The sequence below is a fragment of the Oncorhynchus clarkii genome, chromosome 1, assembly GCF_045791955.1.
Source record: "Oncorhynchus clarkii lewisi isolate Uvic-CL-2024 chromosome 1, UVic_Ocla_1.0, whole genome shotgun sequence".
NCBI classification, from domain to species: domain Eukaryota; kingdom Metazoa; phylum Chordata; class Actinopteri; order Salmoniformes; family Salmonidae; genus Oncorhynchus; species Oncorhynchus clarkii.
Genome location: NC_092147.1, coordinates 16,305,075 through 16,326,387, shown reverse-complemented (window position 1 = coordinate 16,326,387; position 21,313 = coordinate 16,305,075). Strand labels below are relative to the sequence as shown.

The following is a 21,313-nucleotide window of genomic DNA, read 5'->3' as shown; positions in this document are numbered from 1 at the left end:
TAAGGGGAAAGTTTCCATCTCTCCATTACATAGCCCTACCAGCCCCCATGGCACTGTAAACATTAGATAGGTGTAGCAATATGGTGAAAATGGATAGGTGTAGCTACAAAATGGATACAAAGCTACATTTCCACTTACAGGCTCTTGTGGTTGGTAGTTAATTCCACCAATACAAAGTCCTATTGTCCTCATCCAAGCAAGAATCAAATACCCATACCATGCCTGAAAGTTAGATATGGAGGGGAAATATTATTAACTTGTTAAAAGTCTATTCTTATTCTTGACACAAGAGGGAGCGCTTGCTTTGTTTTTAAAATTATTTTATTTAACTAGGCGAATTACAGTTAGTGTGATATGTTACGAATTACAGTTGGCAATTGGATAGGCTGAAGCGTTTAGTTTAAATTCATACTAGTCCAAATAAACAATTGAAAACAATGCATTGAACAGATGATCATCATTAGAATTGTCAACAATAGTAATAGATGACTCACCTTCATCCTTTACCAATGTAAGCACCCACCTGTCCAAAGTCAAATAAATGTTTACTATGCATTCAATGTACAGCACACCTTTATCAAGAAAATTAAATCATACATTCATTTCACAATGCATTTATTTTTTTAGACATTTAAAAATAGTATTTACTAAACGTAAGCAGACAACACTGTGCATGGTTGCACTTATGTATACTTTTCTGTACCTAGACACCATAAATAAAAATCTATAAACATTGGTTCAGTAAAAATTCAGTTCAAGATTATTTAAAACACAAAAAATTGCATTTATACAACTTTTACAAAGCAAACCCCACATTCCAAATGTACATTCCAGTAAATAACCTCATAGCAAATACCGTCCCAGAACTAACAAAGTTTCTCTAAATTCTCATGTTCAAAGTGTTATCCATTAGCTTACTGTATAGACAAATTAGGCTTTACGTTAAATTAAACATATACATAATGCACATCAGAATTCATCACTACATGCTACTGGGTCAAAAAATTAAGAGTAAAAAAAAGAATCCTTGTGATGCACTTTGAGCCAGGTATCTCCTTCCATTTGGCACCTTGCGTAAGGACGTGACAAACTCGACCATAGATTTAAGAAGAGACCGTGAGACATTTGAACAGAATGACATACAATAATACAAAATAATAAGATGGGATCCAAGCTGACTTACCACAGCTCTTCATAACATCTTATGTTAAAGGTGACAGAAAAATGATTTAGTAGAATCCAAATTGTGGCTCCAACATTTGATATTCCTTCCACAAATAAAACATTTGTTATCCAATTACAGATTTCTACAAATTGTTTTCTCTGTAAAGAAGATTCAAAAGACAATGATAGGACAAAGTCAAGTCAAAACTCATGAGGACATGCAGAGAACAGGCATAAGTGACAGTCAAATGTATTCAAATCCCCATAGCCTAATCACCACGCCAGTATGAATTTCATTACGTTAACAGACCAAACCTGCCGAACTAAATGATATGGAAGTTTCACTAAATGGACTATGATAAGCTTGGAACTACCTGAGAATTCCACACAAGCTCACACACAAGAGTTCCTTAAATGTGTAAATACACATGGATCCTCTGTGCAGTCTTCCATAACTATACATCATATACCATAGGGGAATATTCAAATACATTATTTGAATTTATGGTAAACAGCTAAAATGCCTTTTCAAAATCTCAGCATGTAGTTTGTTGCTGGCCAGTTGCTGAACATGCAATAAAATCAGATTAGATCCAACTTTCCTGCCGTTAAGAAACGGCAAAGAAATTCTCCACTTAAAATCACACCAGCTTTGAAAAACAGCTATTGTTCCCTGTAGGCTAAATTACTCGCATGCAGGGGGAAATACTACTCCTTAATCAGAACATGATTGTAAGTGTGAATATTAAGAACAAAATGACAAACAGGCAAAAGAAGTGGAGTCTACTGACACTTAAGCCTGATCCAGTAAGTCTGCCAATCCTGACCCTTCTACCGACATATTACACAGCTATTACCAGATCAGATACAAATTGATTAAATGACCGATATGTAAATATGGAACAAAATGAATGAAAAAATATATGTTTTTGTCACATACACTGGATAGAGCAGTGAAATGTGTTGTTTCACATTAACCTCCAGAGGTACTAACTACTATGGCTGACAAGGGCCTTGTTCAAGGACACAGACATATTTTTCCCCTTTTCGGATTGGGTATTCAAACCAGGAACCTTTCTGTACCTACAACCGATTATATACATTTTCATTCCTCCATCACTAGTAAAAGACAAACCAGAAAATGTCATAAGGGCAAACGGTTTTACATGTATAGGACAAATGTTGCCAATCTCTGCAAAACATTTATGTAAAATGTTCATGCCTTCTGTGATAAAATTGGGGTCAATGTAACCTTGAGGACAAGCCTGATTCACAAGGCATTATGGGCATGGTAAACATTTCATGGTCTTTAACTGTATATCAAAGTTGTGAACTATTTATTTTTGAACTACGCTATTGTAGCTACAGTAACAATTATTCCCATGTTAGCGAACTCCCACAGAAAAAAAGAATAAGAACATCTCTTCCTTAGCAAGCAAACAAAAAACAAACAGATAGTTCACTACAAAATCTAAATTTGTCAAACGAGTCCATGTTCCAAGCCATCTGTTTTGTAGATCCAGTGGTATGCATCAATCCAAAATTAACTGGAAAGATTGACACTATCTGCAACAGTTGACGAAGGACAGGGTTGGAAGTGGACAACATTTGGGGTCTGAAAACATCTGACAAACTTTGATTTTGACTTAACTATCCCTTTTTAAGTGTTCATATCAAAATAAATACAACACAAGGAGGTGAAGAGAATATGTTAAAGAACATGTTTGGGACAAAACGCTGGCCAAAACGCTGGCCAACTCATGACTGATTACTTCCCTCTCCGCCAATACGACAGCACTTGCCTTTCTTTTTGTTAGAGGTGGTTTAAGAATTCTGCTGGAAACAAATACAATATGTCCATGGAGAAATCCACTAGCCTAAACCACATACTGGTGGTTGGAGGCACCATAGTTCATTGTGTAGGCCTGCCGGCTGTACTGGAAGTGGTCGGTCAACACGTTGCTTCGACCATACTGAATGTCTGAACCTTGGGAGAAAGGCACTGAACCATTGGGCTGCGTCTTGTCCAGTCCCAAATTGTCAAAGGACATCATGTCCTGCTTGGAGGAAGGCAGCAGCTTTTTCTTAGCTTCCTTGTTTGCGTCATATTTCGCCTGTTGGCATTGAAGAGAAGGGAATAGCTTAGTGTAGCACATAACAAAGGATAACAAAAAACCCCACATGAATGTAAATTACTGTGTGATTTCCCAAAGTTAAATGTGGTATGTAAACTTTCCACAGTGAGTGGGGGTGGGTTTCAGAGCACGTGAGCACTGTGCAGCGTGAGCCATGTCTACCACATGGCCTCACATGTGAATCCTTAAAGAGATGTGTGGGGCTAAAGCTTAAGAGTGTGTGAACGACACTGAACGGGAGTAGACAAAGAAGAGCTCTCGAGTAGGTGTACCAAAACATTCAAGGGCCATTTTCTACAGTTGGGTTACAAGTTTAACAACTTCCAAAGCAGAATTAATTTCATATTGTTCTTCAACTGCAGTGTATGATATGCCATTTTCTAGCTCTGAGTCTAAACTTTTATTCAATGTAAAAAATAAAAAACTTGAGGCAGTCACATTTGACATTTTACTCATTTAGCAGACGCTCTTATCCAGAGCAATTTACTATTAGTGCATTCATCTTAAGATAGCAAGGTGAGTCAACCACAAAAACCCAGTCGTAGTAAGTACATTGTTCCTCAATAAAGAAGTTATCAGCAAAGTAGGAAAAGACAAGTGCAAGGATATGTTCTTATTATATGTGGTTGTCTCATCTCGCTATCTTAAGATGAATATATGTTGCTCTGGATAAGAGTGTCTGCCAAATTCTAAAAATGGTAAAATATCTTTACGGCTCCCATTGGAGCTACAGTTGAAGTTGGAAGTCTACAGTCGTGGCCAAAAGTTTTGAGAATGACACAAATATTAATTTCCACAAAGTTTGCTGCATCAGTGTCTTTAGATATTTTTGTCAGATATACTATGGAATACTGAAGTATAATTACAAGTGTCAAAGGCTATTATTGACAATTACATGAAGTTGATGCAGAGTCAATATTTGCAGTGTTGACCCTTTTTCAAGACCTCTGCAATCTGCCCTGGCATGCTGTCAATTAACTTCTGGGCCACATCCTGACTGATGGCAGCCCATTCTTGCATAATCAATGCTTGGACTTTGTCAGAATTTGTGGGGTTTTGTTTGTCCACCCACCTCTTGATGATTGAGCACACGTTATCAATGGGATTAAGGTCTGGGGAGTTTCCTGGCCATGGCCCCAAAATATCAATGTTTTGTTCCCCGGGCCACTTAGTTATCACTTTTGCCTTATGGGAAGGTGCTCCATCATGCTGGAAAAGGAATTGTTCGTCACCAAACTGTTCCTGGATGGTTGGGAGAAGTTGCTCTCAGAGGATGTGTTGGTACCATTCTTTATTCATGGCTGTGTTCTTAGGCAAAATTGTGAGTGAACCCACTCCCTTGGCCAAGAGGCAACCCCACACATGAATGGTCTCAGGATGCTTTACTGTTGGCATGACACGGGACTGATGGTAGCGCTCACCTTGTCTTCTCCGGACAAGCTTTTTTTCCGGATGCCCCAAACAATCGAAAATGACTTTACCCCAGTCCTCAGCAGTCCAATGCCTGTACCTTTTGCAGAATATCAGTCTGTCCCTGATGTTTTTCCTGGAGAGAAGTGGCTTCTTTGCTGCCCTTCTTGACACAAGGCCATCCTCCAAAAGTCTTCGCCTCACTGAGCATGCAGATGCACTCACACCTGCCTGCTGCCATTCCTGAGCAAGCTCTGTACTGGTGGTGCCCCGATCCCGCAGCTGAATCAACTTTAGGAGATGGTCCTGGCGCTTGCTGGACTTTCGTGGGCACCCTGAAGCCTTCTTCACAACAATTGAACCGCTCTCCTTGAAGTTCTTCATGATCTGATAAATGGTTGATTTAGGTACAATCTTACTGGCAGCAATATCCTTGCCTGTGAAGCCCTTTTTGTGCAAAGCAATGATGATGGCACGTGTTTCCTTGCAGGTAACAATGGTTGACAGAGGAAGAACAATGATTCCAAGCACCACCTTCCTTTTGAAGCTTCCAGTCTGTTATTCGAACTCAATCAGCATGACAGAGTGATCTCCAGCCTTGTCCTCGTCAACACTCACACCTGTGTTAACGAGAGAATCACTGACATGTCGTCAGCTGGTCCTTTTGTGGCAGCGCTGAAATGCAGTGAAAATGGTTTTTTTTTTGCGATTCAGTTCACTTGCACGTCAAAGAGGGACTTTGCAATGAATTGCAATTCATCTGATCACTCTTCACAACATTCTGGAGTATATGCAAATTGCCATCATACAAACTGAGGCAGCAGACTTTGTGAAAATTAATATGTAATTCTCAACTTTTGGCCACGACTGTACATATACCTTAGCCAAATACATTTAAAGTCAGTTTCACAATTCCTGACATTTAATCCTAGTAAAAATTCCCTTTCTTAGGTCAGTTAGGATCACCACTTCATTTTAAGAATGTGAAATGTCAGAATAAAAGTAGAGAGAACGATTTATTTAAGCTTTTATTTCTTTCATCGCATTCCCAGTGGGTCAGAAGTTTACATACACTCAATTAGTATTTGGTAGCATTGCCTTTAAATTGTTTTAACTTGGGTCAAACGTTCCAGGTAGCCTTTCACAAGCTTCCCACAATAAGTTGGGTGAATTTTGGCCCGTTCCTCCTGACAAAGCTGGTGTAACCGAGTCAGGTTTGCAGGCCTCCTTGCTCACACACGCTTTTTCAGTTCAGCCCACACAATTTCTATAGGATTGAAGTCCGAGCTTTGTTATGGCCAATCCAATACCTTGACTTTGTTGTCCTTAAGCCATTTTGCAAGCTTGGGGTCATTGTCTATTTGGAAGACCCATTTGCGACCAAGCTTTAACTTCCTGACTGATGTCTTGAGATGTTGCTTCAATATATCCACAACTTTCCTCCCTCGTGATGCCATCTATTTTGTTAAGTGCACCAGTCCCTCCTGCAGCAAAGCACCCCCCACAACATGCTGCTGACACCCCCATGCTTCACGGTTGGGATGGTGTTCTTCGGCTTGCAAGCCTCCCCCTTTTCCTCCAAACGTAACGATGGTCATTATGGCCAAACAGTTCTATTTTTGTTTCATCAGACCAGAGGACATTTCTCCAAAAAGTACGATCTTTGTCCCCATGTGTAGTTGCAAACCGTAGTCTGGCTTTTTTTATGCCGGTTTTGGAGCAGTAGTTTTGTCCTTGCTGAGTGGCCATTCAGGTTATGTCGATATAGGACTCAATTTACTGTGGATATTGATACTTCGGTACCCGTTTCCTCCAGCATCTTCACAAGGTCCTTTGCTGTTGTTCTGGGATTGATTTGCACTTTTCACACCAAAGTACGTTCATCTCTAGGAGACAGAACGCGTCTCCTCCTGAGTGGTATGACGGCTGCGTGGTCCCATGGTGTTTATACTTGCGTACTGTTGTTTGTACAGATGAACGTGGTACCTTCAGGCTTATGGAAATTTCTCCCAAGGATGAACCAGACTTTTGGAGGTCTACAATGTTTTTTCTGAGGTCTTGGATGATTTCTTTTGATTTTCCCATGATGTCAAGCAAAGAGGCACTCAGTTTGAAGGTAGGGCTTGAAATTCATCCACAGGTACATCTCCAATTGACTCAAATAATGTCAATTAGCCTATCAGAAGCTTCTAAAGCCATGACATCATTTTCCAAGCTGTTTAAAGGCACAGTCAACTTAGTGTATGTAAACTTCTGACCCACTGGAATTGTGATACAGTGAATTATATGTGAAATAATGTTTCTGTAAACAATTGTTGGAAAAATGACTTTTGTTATGCACAAAGTAGTCCTAACCGACTTGCCAAACTATAGTTTGTTAACAAGAAATTTGTGGAGTGGTTGAAAAACAAGTTTTAATGACTCCAACATAAGTGTATGTAAACTTCCGACTTCAACTGTATATTATACACCTGCATGCTGAATGCTGAGTTTGATATAATTGTTAATCTATTTCATGAACTAAGTTGAATTAGTTGTTGGTGGCCAAAGTGTTGGAAAATTTCAGATAAAAAAATTACAGATGTCTTATTTAAAATACTATTTCAAGAGATTATGTTTTAGACGTTTTCGAAAGATGAACAAGAGTCCTTCACACTCGCATCTCTTTTTTCTTACTAGCACTGATTTAGCAAACAGTGAATATTATACGGTTGAACTTGCAATAATTGTGAAAGTGGTTGTTTTACACATTTTAGTTGAATGCAGTGATTGTAATGACTGGATAACAGCGTCTGCTAAATAACTAAAACGTAAATGTAAGCATGTCAAAGAGACTCACCTTGTTGTACAGGAAGACGCCCACTATTGCCGTCATCATGCCCATGATGTTGGTGGAGCTGACGGGGTTGCGTAGCATTAGGAGCGATATGCTGATGACCATGATCCTCTTGGTGGCGTTGGCCACGGCGTAGCTCAGCGGGCTGATCAGGTTGAGGACACTGAAGGCGATGACATTCTGGGCAAAGTTACAGAAGCCGCTGACCAGGAGGAGGAGAAAGGTGCCTGTCCATTCAGACATGCCCGTCTGGAGGGGTTATGCAGAAGAGGGAGAGAGAGGGGGAGTGATTACTTGGATATTTGGAGAGAACAATGGATTTAGTCACGACTTTCTAGGAAAAGAGAACGTATCCAGGTTGTGGTCTCAATGGGACAATTGAATAAAAGGCAACCGGATACTAAAGATTTTGGGGTGTGGAGGTTAATTTAGTATTACTTATTTTTTTATTTCACCAGGTAGGTCAGTTGAGAACAAGTTCTCATTTACAACTGTGACCTGGCCAAGATAAAGCAAAGCAGTGCGACAAACAACAGTGTTACACCTGGACTAAACAAACATACAGTCAATAATACAAGAGAAAAAGTCTATATACAGTATGTGCAAATGAGGTAAGATAAGGGGGGTAGGCAATAAATAGGCCATAGTGGCGAAATAATTACAATTTAGTTATTAACCTGTTGAGTGTAGGGGGCAGTATTTTGATGTTTGGATGAAAAACGTACCCAAATGAAACTGCCTATTTCTCAGGCCCAGAATCTAGAATATGCATATAATTGTCAAATTAGGATAGAAAACACTAAAGTTTCCAAATCTGTCAAAATATTGTCTGTGAGTATAACAGAACTGATATTGCAGGCGAAAACCTGAAGAAAATCCAACCAGGAAGTGCTGTTTTTCCTGAAACCTCTGTTCCATTGCATGCCTTCCCTCCATTTAAAAGGGATATCAACCAGATTAATTTTCTTATGGCTTCCACATAGTGGAACAGTCTTTAGACATAGTTTCAGGCTTTTATTTTGAAAAATTAGCGAGAAAGATCACATCGAGTCATTGGATGGCTGGGTGCCAGCAGCATTTTGCATGCACAACAGAGTGGAGCAGACATTTTCTCTCTCTCTCCTATTGAAGAAGCTATCGTCCCGGTTGAAATATTATCGATTATATATATTGTAAAAACAACCTGAGGATTGATTATAAAAAACACTTGACATGTTTCTACGAACTTTACGGATACTATTTGGAATTTGTGTCTGCACGGTCGTGACCGCTGGAGCCTGTGGATATCTGAACATAACGCGCCAACCAAATGGAGGTATTTTGGATATAAAAATAATCTTTATGGAACAAAAGGAACATTTATTGTGTAACTGGGAGTCTCGTGAGTGCAAACATCCGAAGACCAAAGGTAAGCGTTTCATTTTTATTGCTTTTCTGACTTTCGTGACCAATCTACTTGGCTGCTAGCTGTTTGTAATGTTTTGTCTGCTGAGAGAGATGTTCTTACATAAACGCTTGGTATGCTTTCGCCGAAAAGCTTTTTTTGAAATCTGACATGCCAGGTGGATTAACAACAAGCAAAGCTGTGATTTGCTATATTGCACTTGTGATTTCATGAAAATTAAACATTTTGAGTAATTTAAATTTGGCGCTCTGCAATTCAGTGGATGTTGACGAAAATGATCCTGCTAACAGGGTGGGTGCATCAAGAAGTTAAACACTGGAGTGATAGATGTGCAAAAGACGAATGTGCAAGTAGAGATACTGGGGTGCAAAAGAGCAAAAAAAAAATAACAGTATGGGGATGAGGAAGTTGGATGGGCTATTTACAGATGGGCTACGTACAGGTGCAGTGATCTGTGAGCTGCTCTGACAGCTGGTGCTTAAAGACAGTGAGGGAGATATGGGTCTCCAGCTTCAGTGATTTTTGCAATTCGTTCCAGTCATTGGGGGCAGAGAACTGGAAGGAAAGGCGGCCTAAGGAGGAGTTGGCTTTGGGGGGGGGACCAGTGAAATATACCTGCTGTAGCGCGTGCTACAGGTGGGTGCTGCTATGGTGACCAGCGAGCTGAGATAAGGGGGGACTTTACCTAGCAAGGACTTATAGATGACCTGGAGCCAGTGGGTTTGGTGACGAATATGAAGCGAGGGCCAGCCAATGAGAGCATCCAGGTTGCAGTGGTGGGTTGTATATGGGGCTTTGGTGACAAAACGGATGGCACTGTGATAGTAAATTGGGTGCAGTCTGAGTAGGGTAATGGAGGCTATTTTGCAAATGACGTCGCCGAAGTCAAGGATCGGTAGGATAGTCAGTTTTACGAGGGTATGTTTGGCAGCATGAGTGAAGAATGCTTTGTTGCGAAATAGGAAGCCGATTCTAGATTTAATGTAGGATTGGAGATGCTTAATGTAAGTCTGGAAGGAGAGTTTACAGTCTAACCAGACACCTAGGTATTTGTAGTTGTCCACATATTCTAAGTCAGAACCGTCCAGAGTAGTGATGCTGGACGGGCGGGCAGCGATTGGTTAAAGAGCATGCATTTAGTTTTACTTGCATTTAAGAGCAGTTGGAGGCCACGGAAGGAGAGTTGTATGGCATTGAAGCTCGTCTGGAGGTTAGTTAACGCAGTGTCCAAAGAAGGGCCAGAAGTATACAGAATGTCGTCGTCTGCGTAGAGGTGGATCAGAGAATCACCAGCAGCAAGAGCAACATCATTGATGTATACAGAGAAAAGAGTCCCCCCGAGAATTGAACCCTGTGGCACCCCCATAGAGACTGCCAGAGGTCCGGACAACAGGCCCTCCGATTTGACACACTGAGCTCTGTCTGAGAAGTAGTTGGTGAACCAGGCGAGGCAGTCATTTGAGAAACCAAGGCTGTTGAGTCTGCCGATAAAAATGTGGTGATGGATAGAGTCGAAAGCCTTGGCCAGGTCGATGAATACAGCTGCACAGTAGTGTCTTTTATCGATGGCAGTTATGATATCATTTAGGACCTTGAGCGTGGCTGAGGTGCACCCATGACCAGCTCGAAAACCAGATTGCATAGCGGAGAAGGTAAGATTCAAAATGGTCTGTGATCTGTTTGTTAACTCGGCTTTCGAAGACCTTGGAAAGGCAGGGTAGGTAGACAATTTGGGTCTAGAGTGTCTCCACCTTTGAAGAGGGTGATGACCGCGGCAGCTTTCCAATCTTTGGGGATCGAAGACGATACGAAAGAGGTTGGCTAGTAATAGGGGTTGCAACAATTTTGGCTGATCATTTTAGAAAGAGAGGGTCCAGATTGTCTAGCCCTGCTGATTTGTAGGGGTCCAGATTTTGCAGCTCTTTCAGAACATCAGCTGTCTGGATTTGGGTGAAGGAGAAATGGGGGAAGTTTGGGTAAGTTGCTGTGGGGAGTGGAAGGGTGTTGACCAGGGTAGGGGTGGCCATGTGGAAAGCATGGCCAGCCATAGAAAAATGCTTATTGAAATTCTCAATTATTGTGGATTTATCGGAGGTGACAGTGTTTCCTAGCCTCAGTGCAGTGGGCAGCTGGGAGGAGGAGCTCTTATTATCCATGGACTTTACAGTGTTCCAGAACCTTTTGGAGTGTGCGCTGCAGGATGCACATTTCTGTTTGAAAAAGCTAGCATTTGAGGACGTGTAGGATAAGAGTACGGCTAAAGGCTATAAGAACTGGTCGTCTAGTACGTTTGGGACGGAGAGTAAAAGGAGCAGGTTTTTGGGCGTGGTAGAATAGATTCAATGCATAATGTACAGACAAAGGTATGGTAGGATATGAATACAGTTGAGGTAAACCTCGGCATTGAGTGACGATGAGAGAGGTATTGTCTCTAGAGACATCAATTAAACCAGGTGAGGTCACCACATGTGTGGGGGGTAGGACAAGAGGGATAGCTGAGGCATTTTGAGCAGGGCTGGAGGCTCTATAGTGAAACAAGACAATAATCACTAACCAAAACAGCAATGGACAAGGCATATTGACATTAGGGAGAGGCATGCGTAGCCGAGTGATTATAGGGTCCAATGAGTAGCTGGACAGGCTGGAGACAGGGCGATCCAGACAGCTAGCGGGCCAGGGCTAGCAGAAGGGCCTTAGAGGGACGTCGCAACGGAAGAAGTCAGTTGTTGTAGCCCCCTCTTGCGGTTACGTCGGTAGACCAGTCGTGCTGGATCAGCAGGTGTCTGTATAGTAAAAGGGTCTAGGCCAATTGGCAAAATAGGAATAGTAGCCCAAGAAATTGACTGATGGGCCACTACAGCTAACAGTCCGGTATGCTCTAGATTAGAGGTCGACTGATTATAATTTTTCAACGCCGATACCGATTACTGGAGGACCGTTTAAAAAAATATATGTATTTGTAATAATGACAATTACAACAATACTGAATGAACACTTATTTTTACTTAATATAATACATCAATAAAATCAATTTAGCCTCAAGTAAATAATGAAACATGTTCAATTTGGTTTAAATAATGCAAAAACAAAGTGTTGGATAAGAAAGTAAAAGCGCAATATGTGCTATGTAAGAAAGCTAACGTTTCAGTTCCTTGCTCAGAACATATGAAAGCTGGTGGTTCCTTTTAACATGAGTCTTCAATATTCCCAGGTAAGAAGATTTAGGTTGTAGTTATTATAGGAATTATAGGACTATTTCCCTATATACCATTTGTATTTCATTAACCTTTGACTATTGGATGTTCTTATAGGCACTTCAGTATTGCAAGTGTAACAGTATAGCTTCCGTCCCTCTCCTCGCTCCTCCCTGGGCTCGAACCAGGAACAGAACGACAACAGCCACCCTCGAAGCAGCGTTACCCATGCAGAGCAAGGGAAACAACCACTGCAAGGCTCAAAGCGAGTGACGTTTGAAACGCTATTAGCGCGCGCTAACTAGCTAGCCATTTCACTTCGGTTACACCAGCCTCATCTCGGGAGTTGATAGGTTTGAAGTCATAAACAGCGCAATGCTTGACGCACAACAAAGAGCTGCTGGCAAAACGCACTAAAGTACTGTTTGAATGAATGTTTACGCGCCTGCTTCTGCCTATCATCGCTCAGTCAGATTATATGCAACACAAGACATATATCATCAACCATGTGTAGTTAACTAGTGATTATGATTGTTTTTTATAAATTAAGTTTAATGCTAGCTAGCAACTTGGCTTACTGGATTCGCGTAACTCCTTGTGGAGTGCAACGAGAGAGAGGCAGGTCGTTATTGCGTTAGACCAGTTAACTGTAAGATTGCAAGATTGAATCCACCGAGCTGACAAGATGTAAATCTATCGTTCTGCCCCTGAACGAGGCAGTTAACCCACCGTTCCTAGGCCATCATTGAAAATAAGAATGTGTTCTTAGCTGACTTGCCTAGTTAAAGTTATAAAAAATGTTGATTTTTTTAAATAAAAATAAATAATAATTTTAATCGGCGCCCAAAAATACAGATTTCCGATTGTTATGAAAACTTGAAATAGGCCCTAATTAATCGGTCGACCTACTCTAGATAGCTAGCGGGCAGCGGCTAGCAGATGGACATTCAGGGGACGTCACAACGAAGGAGCCAGTTGAAAAACAAACTTTGGGCGGATTACATCAGTAGTCATGGATCGGCGGGGCTCCGTATCGGCAATAAAAAGGGTCCAGGCCAATTGGCAAAATAGATATTGTAGCCCAAGGAGTAGCTGATGGTCCTCTTCAGCTAGCCAGGAGATGGGCTTAGCATAGGCTAGCTCCAGGCTAATTGGTGCTTGCTTCGGGACAGGGACGTAAACCAGGAAAAGCTAATCGGATAGCAGCTAGCTAGCTGCGGTGATCCAGGTGAAGAGGTTCAGAGCACATTGAGTGAGGCGGGTTGCAGGAGAATATGTTGAAGTTGGGGTTAAGAAAAATAAAAAATTTAAATATGTGAAGAAAAAAGATAAAGATATATACACGGGACAAGCCAAGAAGAAGAAAAAAGACATCTGACTGCTATGCCATCTTGGATATTAAATTGGCAAAAGCAAGTGGATAATAAAAGTATGGTACATAATGTGGAAAAAAATGTCATAGTACATACCAGAGGAGGCTGGTAGGAGGAGCTATAAGAGGACGGACTCATTGGAATGGAATAGAGTCAAACGTATGTTTGACTCCGTTCCAATATTCCCTTCCAGCCATTACAATGAGTCCGTCCTCCTATAGCTCCTCTCACCAGCCTCCTCTGGTACCCAGTGTATGACATTCCTGTGGACTTGTGTATGTTAAATATATCATATGTATGGCACACACACACACTACCAGTAGATGAAACACTATCATATAAGCTCATAAGCCGGACAACAAAAGATCATATTATTTGACGTGTAACATACATGAACCTGCGCATACACTTGACAAAACTGAAGCACGTATTATTTAAACTCACAAAATCCCCCTCAACCAAGAATGAAGAGAGGTCCACCAGAACCCAAGTAGGCACCATGAAGAAAACAGCATTGAAGCCCAGTATGTTGAGAAGTCTCAGGTGGTGGATCCTCGTGTCCCGCAGCACCTAAAAAGCAATGAATATTAATTCATAGCTTTGTCATTTCTTAGGCCAGCCATTTCAGAAAACTGTTGTGTGTTTACCTTGGAAATCAGTGGGCAGCAAAATATATCAAAGTTACGCAAAGACACATCGTTATAAATTGAGAGGGCACAAATTCCTTGTTCGTTGAATGCTTTGGTTTTCTTCATCAACAGCATGATAGACAGGTAATGTAATCACAGTTGGTAATCAACAAGACATGGTTGTTAAACTCTTAACACTACAAATCATTACACAATAATGTAACTGCAGGGTTAGTATTATCAAAAGTAATTCTACCACTTGTCAGTTTTCATAAAACAGCATTTAACCAAGTAATAATGTCCAATGGAGGAAATATGTTTTCCTCAAATAATGGTTGAAGGGAGGCCACATCAGCATAGTATAGGACACTACCCATACTGCACATCGACAGTATGTAAAGAACAAATACATTGAAAAGATTCACAAGGCTTCACACTCATAGGCCTTTCCCTTGAGTTTTCCTTTCGGGTGTTTTCATGTTTAGTATGAGTGCCGTCTACTATATCTGCACTTGAATATTGCAAGGAATGCTTTTACAGTGTGAATGATCCATTCCTTCAATGGCAATACAGTATTCTATTAAATAAAACAGCTTGAGTTCATTCTCCAACCATTACCCAAACACATAAGTCATTTAAATGTCCACCAAAGTTCAAAATGTGTTCTCCGGCTATACTTTTATCCATCATCTAACAACACATAAATAACAGTATTTTTGAAAGGGTGCAGACTGGTAAGATGTACCTTTTTGGAGAAGATGTTTTGCAGAGAGAAGCAGAGTGTGGCAGCCAGGGCACTGACTAACCCAGATACATCAAAGGACATTTCTGTCATCGTGGCCAGAAGCACTCCTCCGATGATGGGGATGAGAGATACGTACACCTGAGACAGGCACAAGGCAGGAGTGCAAAAGAGAAAGGGTTATACTTTATTTGGGTAGTCCAGATTTTCCACCTGTAGATGCTATACAGATTGATAAATATCAACAAACAATCTGTTGATAAGCAACTGCTTGCTAAGATTACGGTTAAGGTACTTTTAGAATAAGAGTTAAGGTTAGGGCTAGGGTTAAGGTAATGGTTAGTAGATAGTCTGTAGAGCATCTACAGATGGACTATCCAAATAAAGTGTTACTAGGCCAAAGTCAGCAGAATATTCCTAATCATGGAGGAGTCTCAAAGTACAGTTGAAAAAAGATGGCCATCCATACACATGCAGTTGTTTTGCTCATTTGTTTTGGGACATGTCACATTTGCCCAACCTCTAAATGCCTATGACACAAAAATAGCTTTGTTATTGCGGAACACTACTAAAGCCCCTGCAGTGTTAACATGATGTAAGAAGCGGGGTACATTTTCTGTAAATGCACCTGCAAGGCTGGCAGATATATGAGCCAACATACAGGCTCATATTGTGCCATGTCACCATTGCATGGACAAAATATCTTCCAAAGCAGCTTTATGTACAATTTTCTGAGTTACTCACTTTTGTTGTTTGCTTCTCCTTCATGATAATCCTTGATAACAACACAACCCATATTGGCATTGTGGCTTTGACTGTGGGGTGAAAAGAAACAAAGAATGTCAGATTGGAAAATGGATAAAAAGATCCTGTTCAGTGCATGAATTGAGGACAATGGCTTGAGTGGAACGGGTATTGATTGGAAAGGTAAGGAGCATGACTTTTGAGATACAGTGGTTTAAAGACTTAGTTGCCCATGCAACTGTGCCTCACACCTACAGTTTAAGTTTCATTGTGTATTGTCTGTCACAGACACACCCCTGGTAACAACAAACGTGTTACTTTGCATATTGCATCATCACGCCATAGCTTGACGTGTCAGTTAGTGAGGTGAGACAGCAATGAGTTAGTTACACTGTATGGGCGCTGACGTGGAACATTGGGTACCTAACTAATTAGGAAGTAAAGGGCATAACACATAGGGATTGACATTAAGTATTATCGGGGGGCAAGTGAACTGAGCAGTCAGGAAACAGTAATTGGGCAGGTGGAATTTAATGCAAAGATATTCAGTACCTTAAACAGATCATTCTGGTTCCTCCCAGTTTTTTAGGTGAAAGACAAGTAATGGCATTTCCATGTGTAAACTACTTCTACATTTTCAATCAAGTGACAATAATCTTCGGTTAACCAAGAAATACTCCTGTCTTGCCCGATGGGCTAGTGCTGTTCAGAACTCAATGCCAATCCCTGACACAGTACCTTGAAGTTCTGCTTTCTCATAGTAATGCCAGCATAATTCAAATACTCATTGTGAATAATCATACTTTACACTTTCATTTAGAGGTGACAAACTGCAGTCACACACTACCCTATAGGCTGTCGCTGTAGCAGGTATTAGGCTTAGTACGCTGTAGTTGTAACCATGGACGTCATACATGACAGGCAAGAATGCATCATAAGGAGTAACACAACATAAAACCTATTGTGAGCAGAAAAACGATGGTTAACGCACAGGTTTAACCATTTACTTAATGATCAACGGAGGTCCAGCCTTACTGTTCTTTGCCACTGAATGAGACTGCGCAGCAGTCTAAGGCACTGCTACAGACACCCTGGTTCGAATCCAGGCTGTATCACATCCAGCCGTAATTGGAGTCCCATAGGGCGCAGCACAATTGGCCCAGCGTCGTCCGGTGTAGCTCGTCATTGTAAAGAATAATTTGTTCTCAACTGACTTGCCTAATTAAATAATGGTTAAATAAAAGTAACATTACAATTTTAGGCACTGGCTAGGTGGGGCCCTCCCCCAAACAAATAGGTATTCAAATAACCCAGTATGTCGCAAGCTCTTCGGTTAAACGGAACGTGGATAATACAGTCCCATGCAAAGGAAGCCAATTCACTTAAAGCTTGCCTAAATTGTCCAGCACAGGACACCAATTCATTGAAGTTGATGTTAGCAAGGTAACGCTAGCTAGCTAGCTAGCATTCCATGTTGCTAGTTAGAATACCAAGCAATGCTTCTGCGCTAGCTAGCCTAATTCGGAGTTATTGCAATGCTTACCAGTGTGTGCGTAGGAAACCGGTACTTTCCATATACTGAAGTGAGCCGACACAGATGCGAAGTATTTTCCAAAAGCTAAAGGGAGAATATACCATTTGAAGTATCTAGTTGGTATTTCTGTTTTGGGGACTCCCCATGCTCGCAGCAACGGTGGAAGGAAGACGACGATTGAGAATATATGAAAAAGCGAAACTGTGACAGGATAAGGGAACCCATTTAGAATAATTTTGTTAACTACGTTGCCTCCCGAACTAACAGTATACCAACAGAAACAGAGTAAAGCTATCCGGACCCCTTCCTTGACTGGGGGACGCTCCACCGCAGCCATCTTCCACTTCGGAGTCACCGGCGGCAGTGTGTGGCAGCAAGGCCAGCAGTGTGAGACGTGGAGAAGCTACTATGCCGCGTTCCAGACAAATCGGAAACTCGGAATCGCCGAGTTAACATTTTGCGTACGTTTTTTTGTAGAGCTTCCTTTTGGTTGATTCTGATAAGTTCCAAGTGGAGAAACTCTGACATGAACTTTATACAACGAAATTCCATGTCGGAAAGTTCCGAGTTGTCATGAATGCGGCAGTATGTACAATGTTGAGAAAATACTCGTAGACCGGGTTCGAGAGCATCAAAACCGTGATGTGTCGTGAGTAAATTCTTACTATCTACAAATAATAATGAGTCGTTATGTATGATACAAGGTGATGTGTAGATCTGGCAGTCGGCTGCACTGGCCGTGCTCGAGAGGGTCAAACCGTAATGTCTCATAGGTCAAATGTGACTGATTTACAAATAATAATTAGTAGTTATTTATGATGCAAGCCCATTGTCGGCTGCAATGTCAAACAAGCCCATAGACTTCTTGCTAATTGCGTCACTTCCTGCAATCAAACCGCCTCCAAAGATGATGATCGCAGACAGTTGCACCGGTTTTGCACTACTCAGACAGTTGCACCGGTTTTTACTACGTAGATAGAATACCGGTTATGTCAGAATGGACTTTTCGTAGCAGCCGCAGGTTAGGATAATTTACGTAGCAGGTTAGGATAATTAGGTTAAGGCTAGGAAAAGGGTTAGTTAAAAAGCCAAACAAAAGTCAACTTTAGAGGTCAATATGGCAATCTGTATCCCATCATTGTGGAATGAAGGCTGAGACAATGGTTCCGTGTCACTTCATTGACTGTGCAATCGGGCACCAGATTGCTATGATTTATCCTCTTTTGTTTGTTGATATTTGTCAATAAATTTCTTTAAAAAAAGATTGTTATGATGTGCTTAGCTGATAAATAAAATACCTATCCAGGCGTTGTAAGATCTGACAGTCGTCAGCAACGTCTGAGCAGAGGACTGCTGTTGGTACAGCAGAGGTCCCACATAATTTACACATTGTTCTGATTGATCAAAAGACCAATTATTTAAAAAATATATCAGAATTGGGCTTCCTGTGTAAATGCAGCCATATAGCCCAGTGGTGTCAAACTCATTCCATGGAGGGCCTAGTGTTGACAGGTTTTAGTTTTATCTTTCAATTAAGCCCCAGACAATCGGAGTTCCTTACTAATTAGTGACCTTAATTCATCAATCAAGTACAAGGGAGGAGCGAAAACCCACAGACAATCGGCCCTCCGTGGAATGACTTTGACATCTATTATAGACATATTTATCATACACAATTAAACACTTCCACGTTGAATCATGTTTTCAGTTAATTTGATTGTGCAAAACAAACATCGTTTGTCTGGCTGTCCATACCAATTTTTACTATTAAAGATATCTCCAGTGTTGTAGATATTTACAGAATAAAACAAATGTATATTTATTTTGCACACCGTTTTTATAGGTCCAACAGACATTTCCACCTGCAGTGCAGAGCGATAGTAGATCCTCCACCAGAGGGCGTTCTATACTAGGGACTCAGAAATAGAAACTTGAGAAATGATCAGAAAATGTAATCTGGATAGCACATTGAAGTCCAATGTATGTTGTAGGCTACTTTGAGAAAGACGGGCTCAAGAGAGAGTTCATTTAACTGCTTACAATGTGGATATTGAGTTTAAAATTCGAGCCATTGTTGATGCGCTCGTCTGGCCTGAGATGTTTGCAACAAGATACAGTTATATCGAAAGAATACTATAGGTTGGAACGCCGTTTGGGTTTTGTCATGTCAAATAACACAGTTCTAATATAGAATGTTGTGTGTTCTGAATTTACACGTGCAAGCCAGGCGCAACCACTACTATCAGTAACAATGTCAAAGCTGTACAAAAAAGTCTGCAAACACCGGCGATGACAAATCGTCGGCGATGACAAATCGTTCATCGCCGGTGTTTACAATACCGCTTAACCGGGCATGTACACGTTAAATTACCGCTTATTGTGATTCGCTTGTGGGCGTGCTGGCAGTATTTTGACCGTGCGTCAAAAATTCAGCATAGCAAGTTTGTATGAAGGTCTGATTATTAAATGGGTAAATAGTTCAATAGTAATATCCTCAAACGCTCTGGTGACAAACTTTGCTACCCTGTTTCCAATTGTCGACATGGCTGGGAGAACCTATTCAAGTAAGTAAATATATGTCGAAAATGTTAAATGATGCATTATTAGCTAACTAGCTACAGTGCAGGCTAACTTAATTGAGCAAGCTAACGTTAGCTATCTAGCCAACTTCACATACTCTATAGATAGCTAGCTAAGTTAATTACATTTCACCAGGTACCTTAGCTATCTTGATGTATTTATCATTGTAAAAAACAAACTCCAAATGCATTTGTAGCTAGCAGCCCCAACTGTCAAAGTAAGAAAGTAGGCTATTCTGGATAGGACAGGTACTTTTGTGTAGTTCCTGTCCCTAGAAGTGAGGACGAGAGGTAATATAGTAACATAACATTCAGTGCGTTGATATTTGAGTATATTGAAGTCTTGTGAGGTTTTCTGTTCTCGGATAAAGAGCTATGAAAGCCTGTCTACATATGAAGAGCAGTGGTTCTCAGTGCTGGGGACTCAGATTCAGCTAATTCAAATTATCAATTCTTCAAGTGGTATTTATGTATTCATTTGTGATGCTATCCTTGATATGATCCTGTAATTGTCACATGCTACACGTGTGCCCATGCATCTGTAGCAGTGTGATGTTATTCCCCTAGATTATGCACCAAATTGCACACAAGGACCAATTCAAATAGGCCAGGTCAAGAGGGGATAATAATAATTCAGTGTATTTTTTTTATTTAATTACAGCTGCATAGCTAATGTTTTTCTTTGGTGTACAAACACTTTTTCATATCAATATTGTACATGTGATTGTAAAAGTTTATTATTCCTTACCCCCTTATTGTTTTATTTTGCCTGACCTTCAGCTAGTAAGGTATGTTTTCCTTGGCTCCGAAATTGTTTAATATAAAACCGTCATAATGTTACACAATGAACTGTTATGCTACCATAAGTTTGTTACAATGAGGATAATATAAAGATTTATGTGAACAAGTTTCACAAAGCTCGCTAACTAGGGTATCTATTGTCACTTGTGAGTACTTGGGACAGTGTTTGAGTGAGTGTCCATGTGTTTGCGCAGGTGCCTGAGAGCTAGGACCGCGCCAAGGGTTAACATAATGTATGTTGTCTCTTCGTGTGCAGGTATGTCTTTTACTTTGTCCGAATTATGTTCTGTATCATTTTGCTTGTATTGTATGGTGTGCTGTTGTGCATTGAATGTGTGCACGCAGCACCTGTCTCTTCGTGTGCAGGGCAAATAAAAATAATTCAACTAGCAGACCTTCAGTTGTGGCAGTGTCCTAATTAAAAGTACACAACGCAGAATGAACCACGCTACACATCTATCAATCCAATGTTATAAGGGATATTATACTTTAGTAATCTACAATGACCTGGTGATGTAAAAGTATAACTACATTGTCTTCCATATTCCTACAGATACCTTGTAAATGGAGATTCCTTCAAAACGATTGCCTACAGTTAACATGTAGAGCACTGCAAGGTTAGGTGACCAGGGCCACCAGGGACTGCCTCCTGGAGGAATTCAGGTGTGTGAAGGCTACCTGTGTCCTGCATAACTTCATGAGGATGGACACGAGGACCAGGAGGGGATCTGCAGCTCGCCGCCATGTGCCAGAGGGGAAGTCTGCTG

General features: G+C 40.9%; 1 protein-coding gene across 1 annotated transcript; it reads right to left on the bottom strand.

The window, feature by feature from the left end:
* Nucleotides 1-601: 601 nt before the first annotated feature.
* On the bottom strand, nucleotides 602-17,590 carry LOC139371311 (solute carrier family 35 member E1). The gene is made up of 6 exons (XM_071111669.1): nucleotides 17,176-17,590; nucleotides 15,633-15,703; nucleotides 14,892-15,029; nucleotides 13,962-14,087; nucleotides 7,549-7,794; nucleotides 602-3,278 (listed from the first exon to the last, which is right to left on the bottom strand). The coding sequence occupies exons 1-6, from the start codon at nucleotides 17,501-17,503 to the stop codon at nucleotides 3,042-3,044; spliced, it is 1,146 nt and encodes a 381-aa protein (XP_070967770.1). The 5' UTR covers nucleotides 17,504-17,590; the 3' UTR covers nucleotides 602-3,041.
* Nucleotides 17,591-21,313: the final 3,723 nt, after the last annotated feature.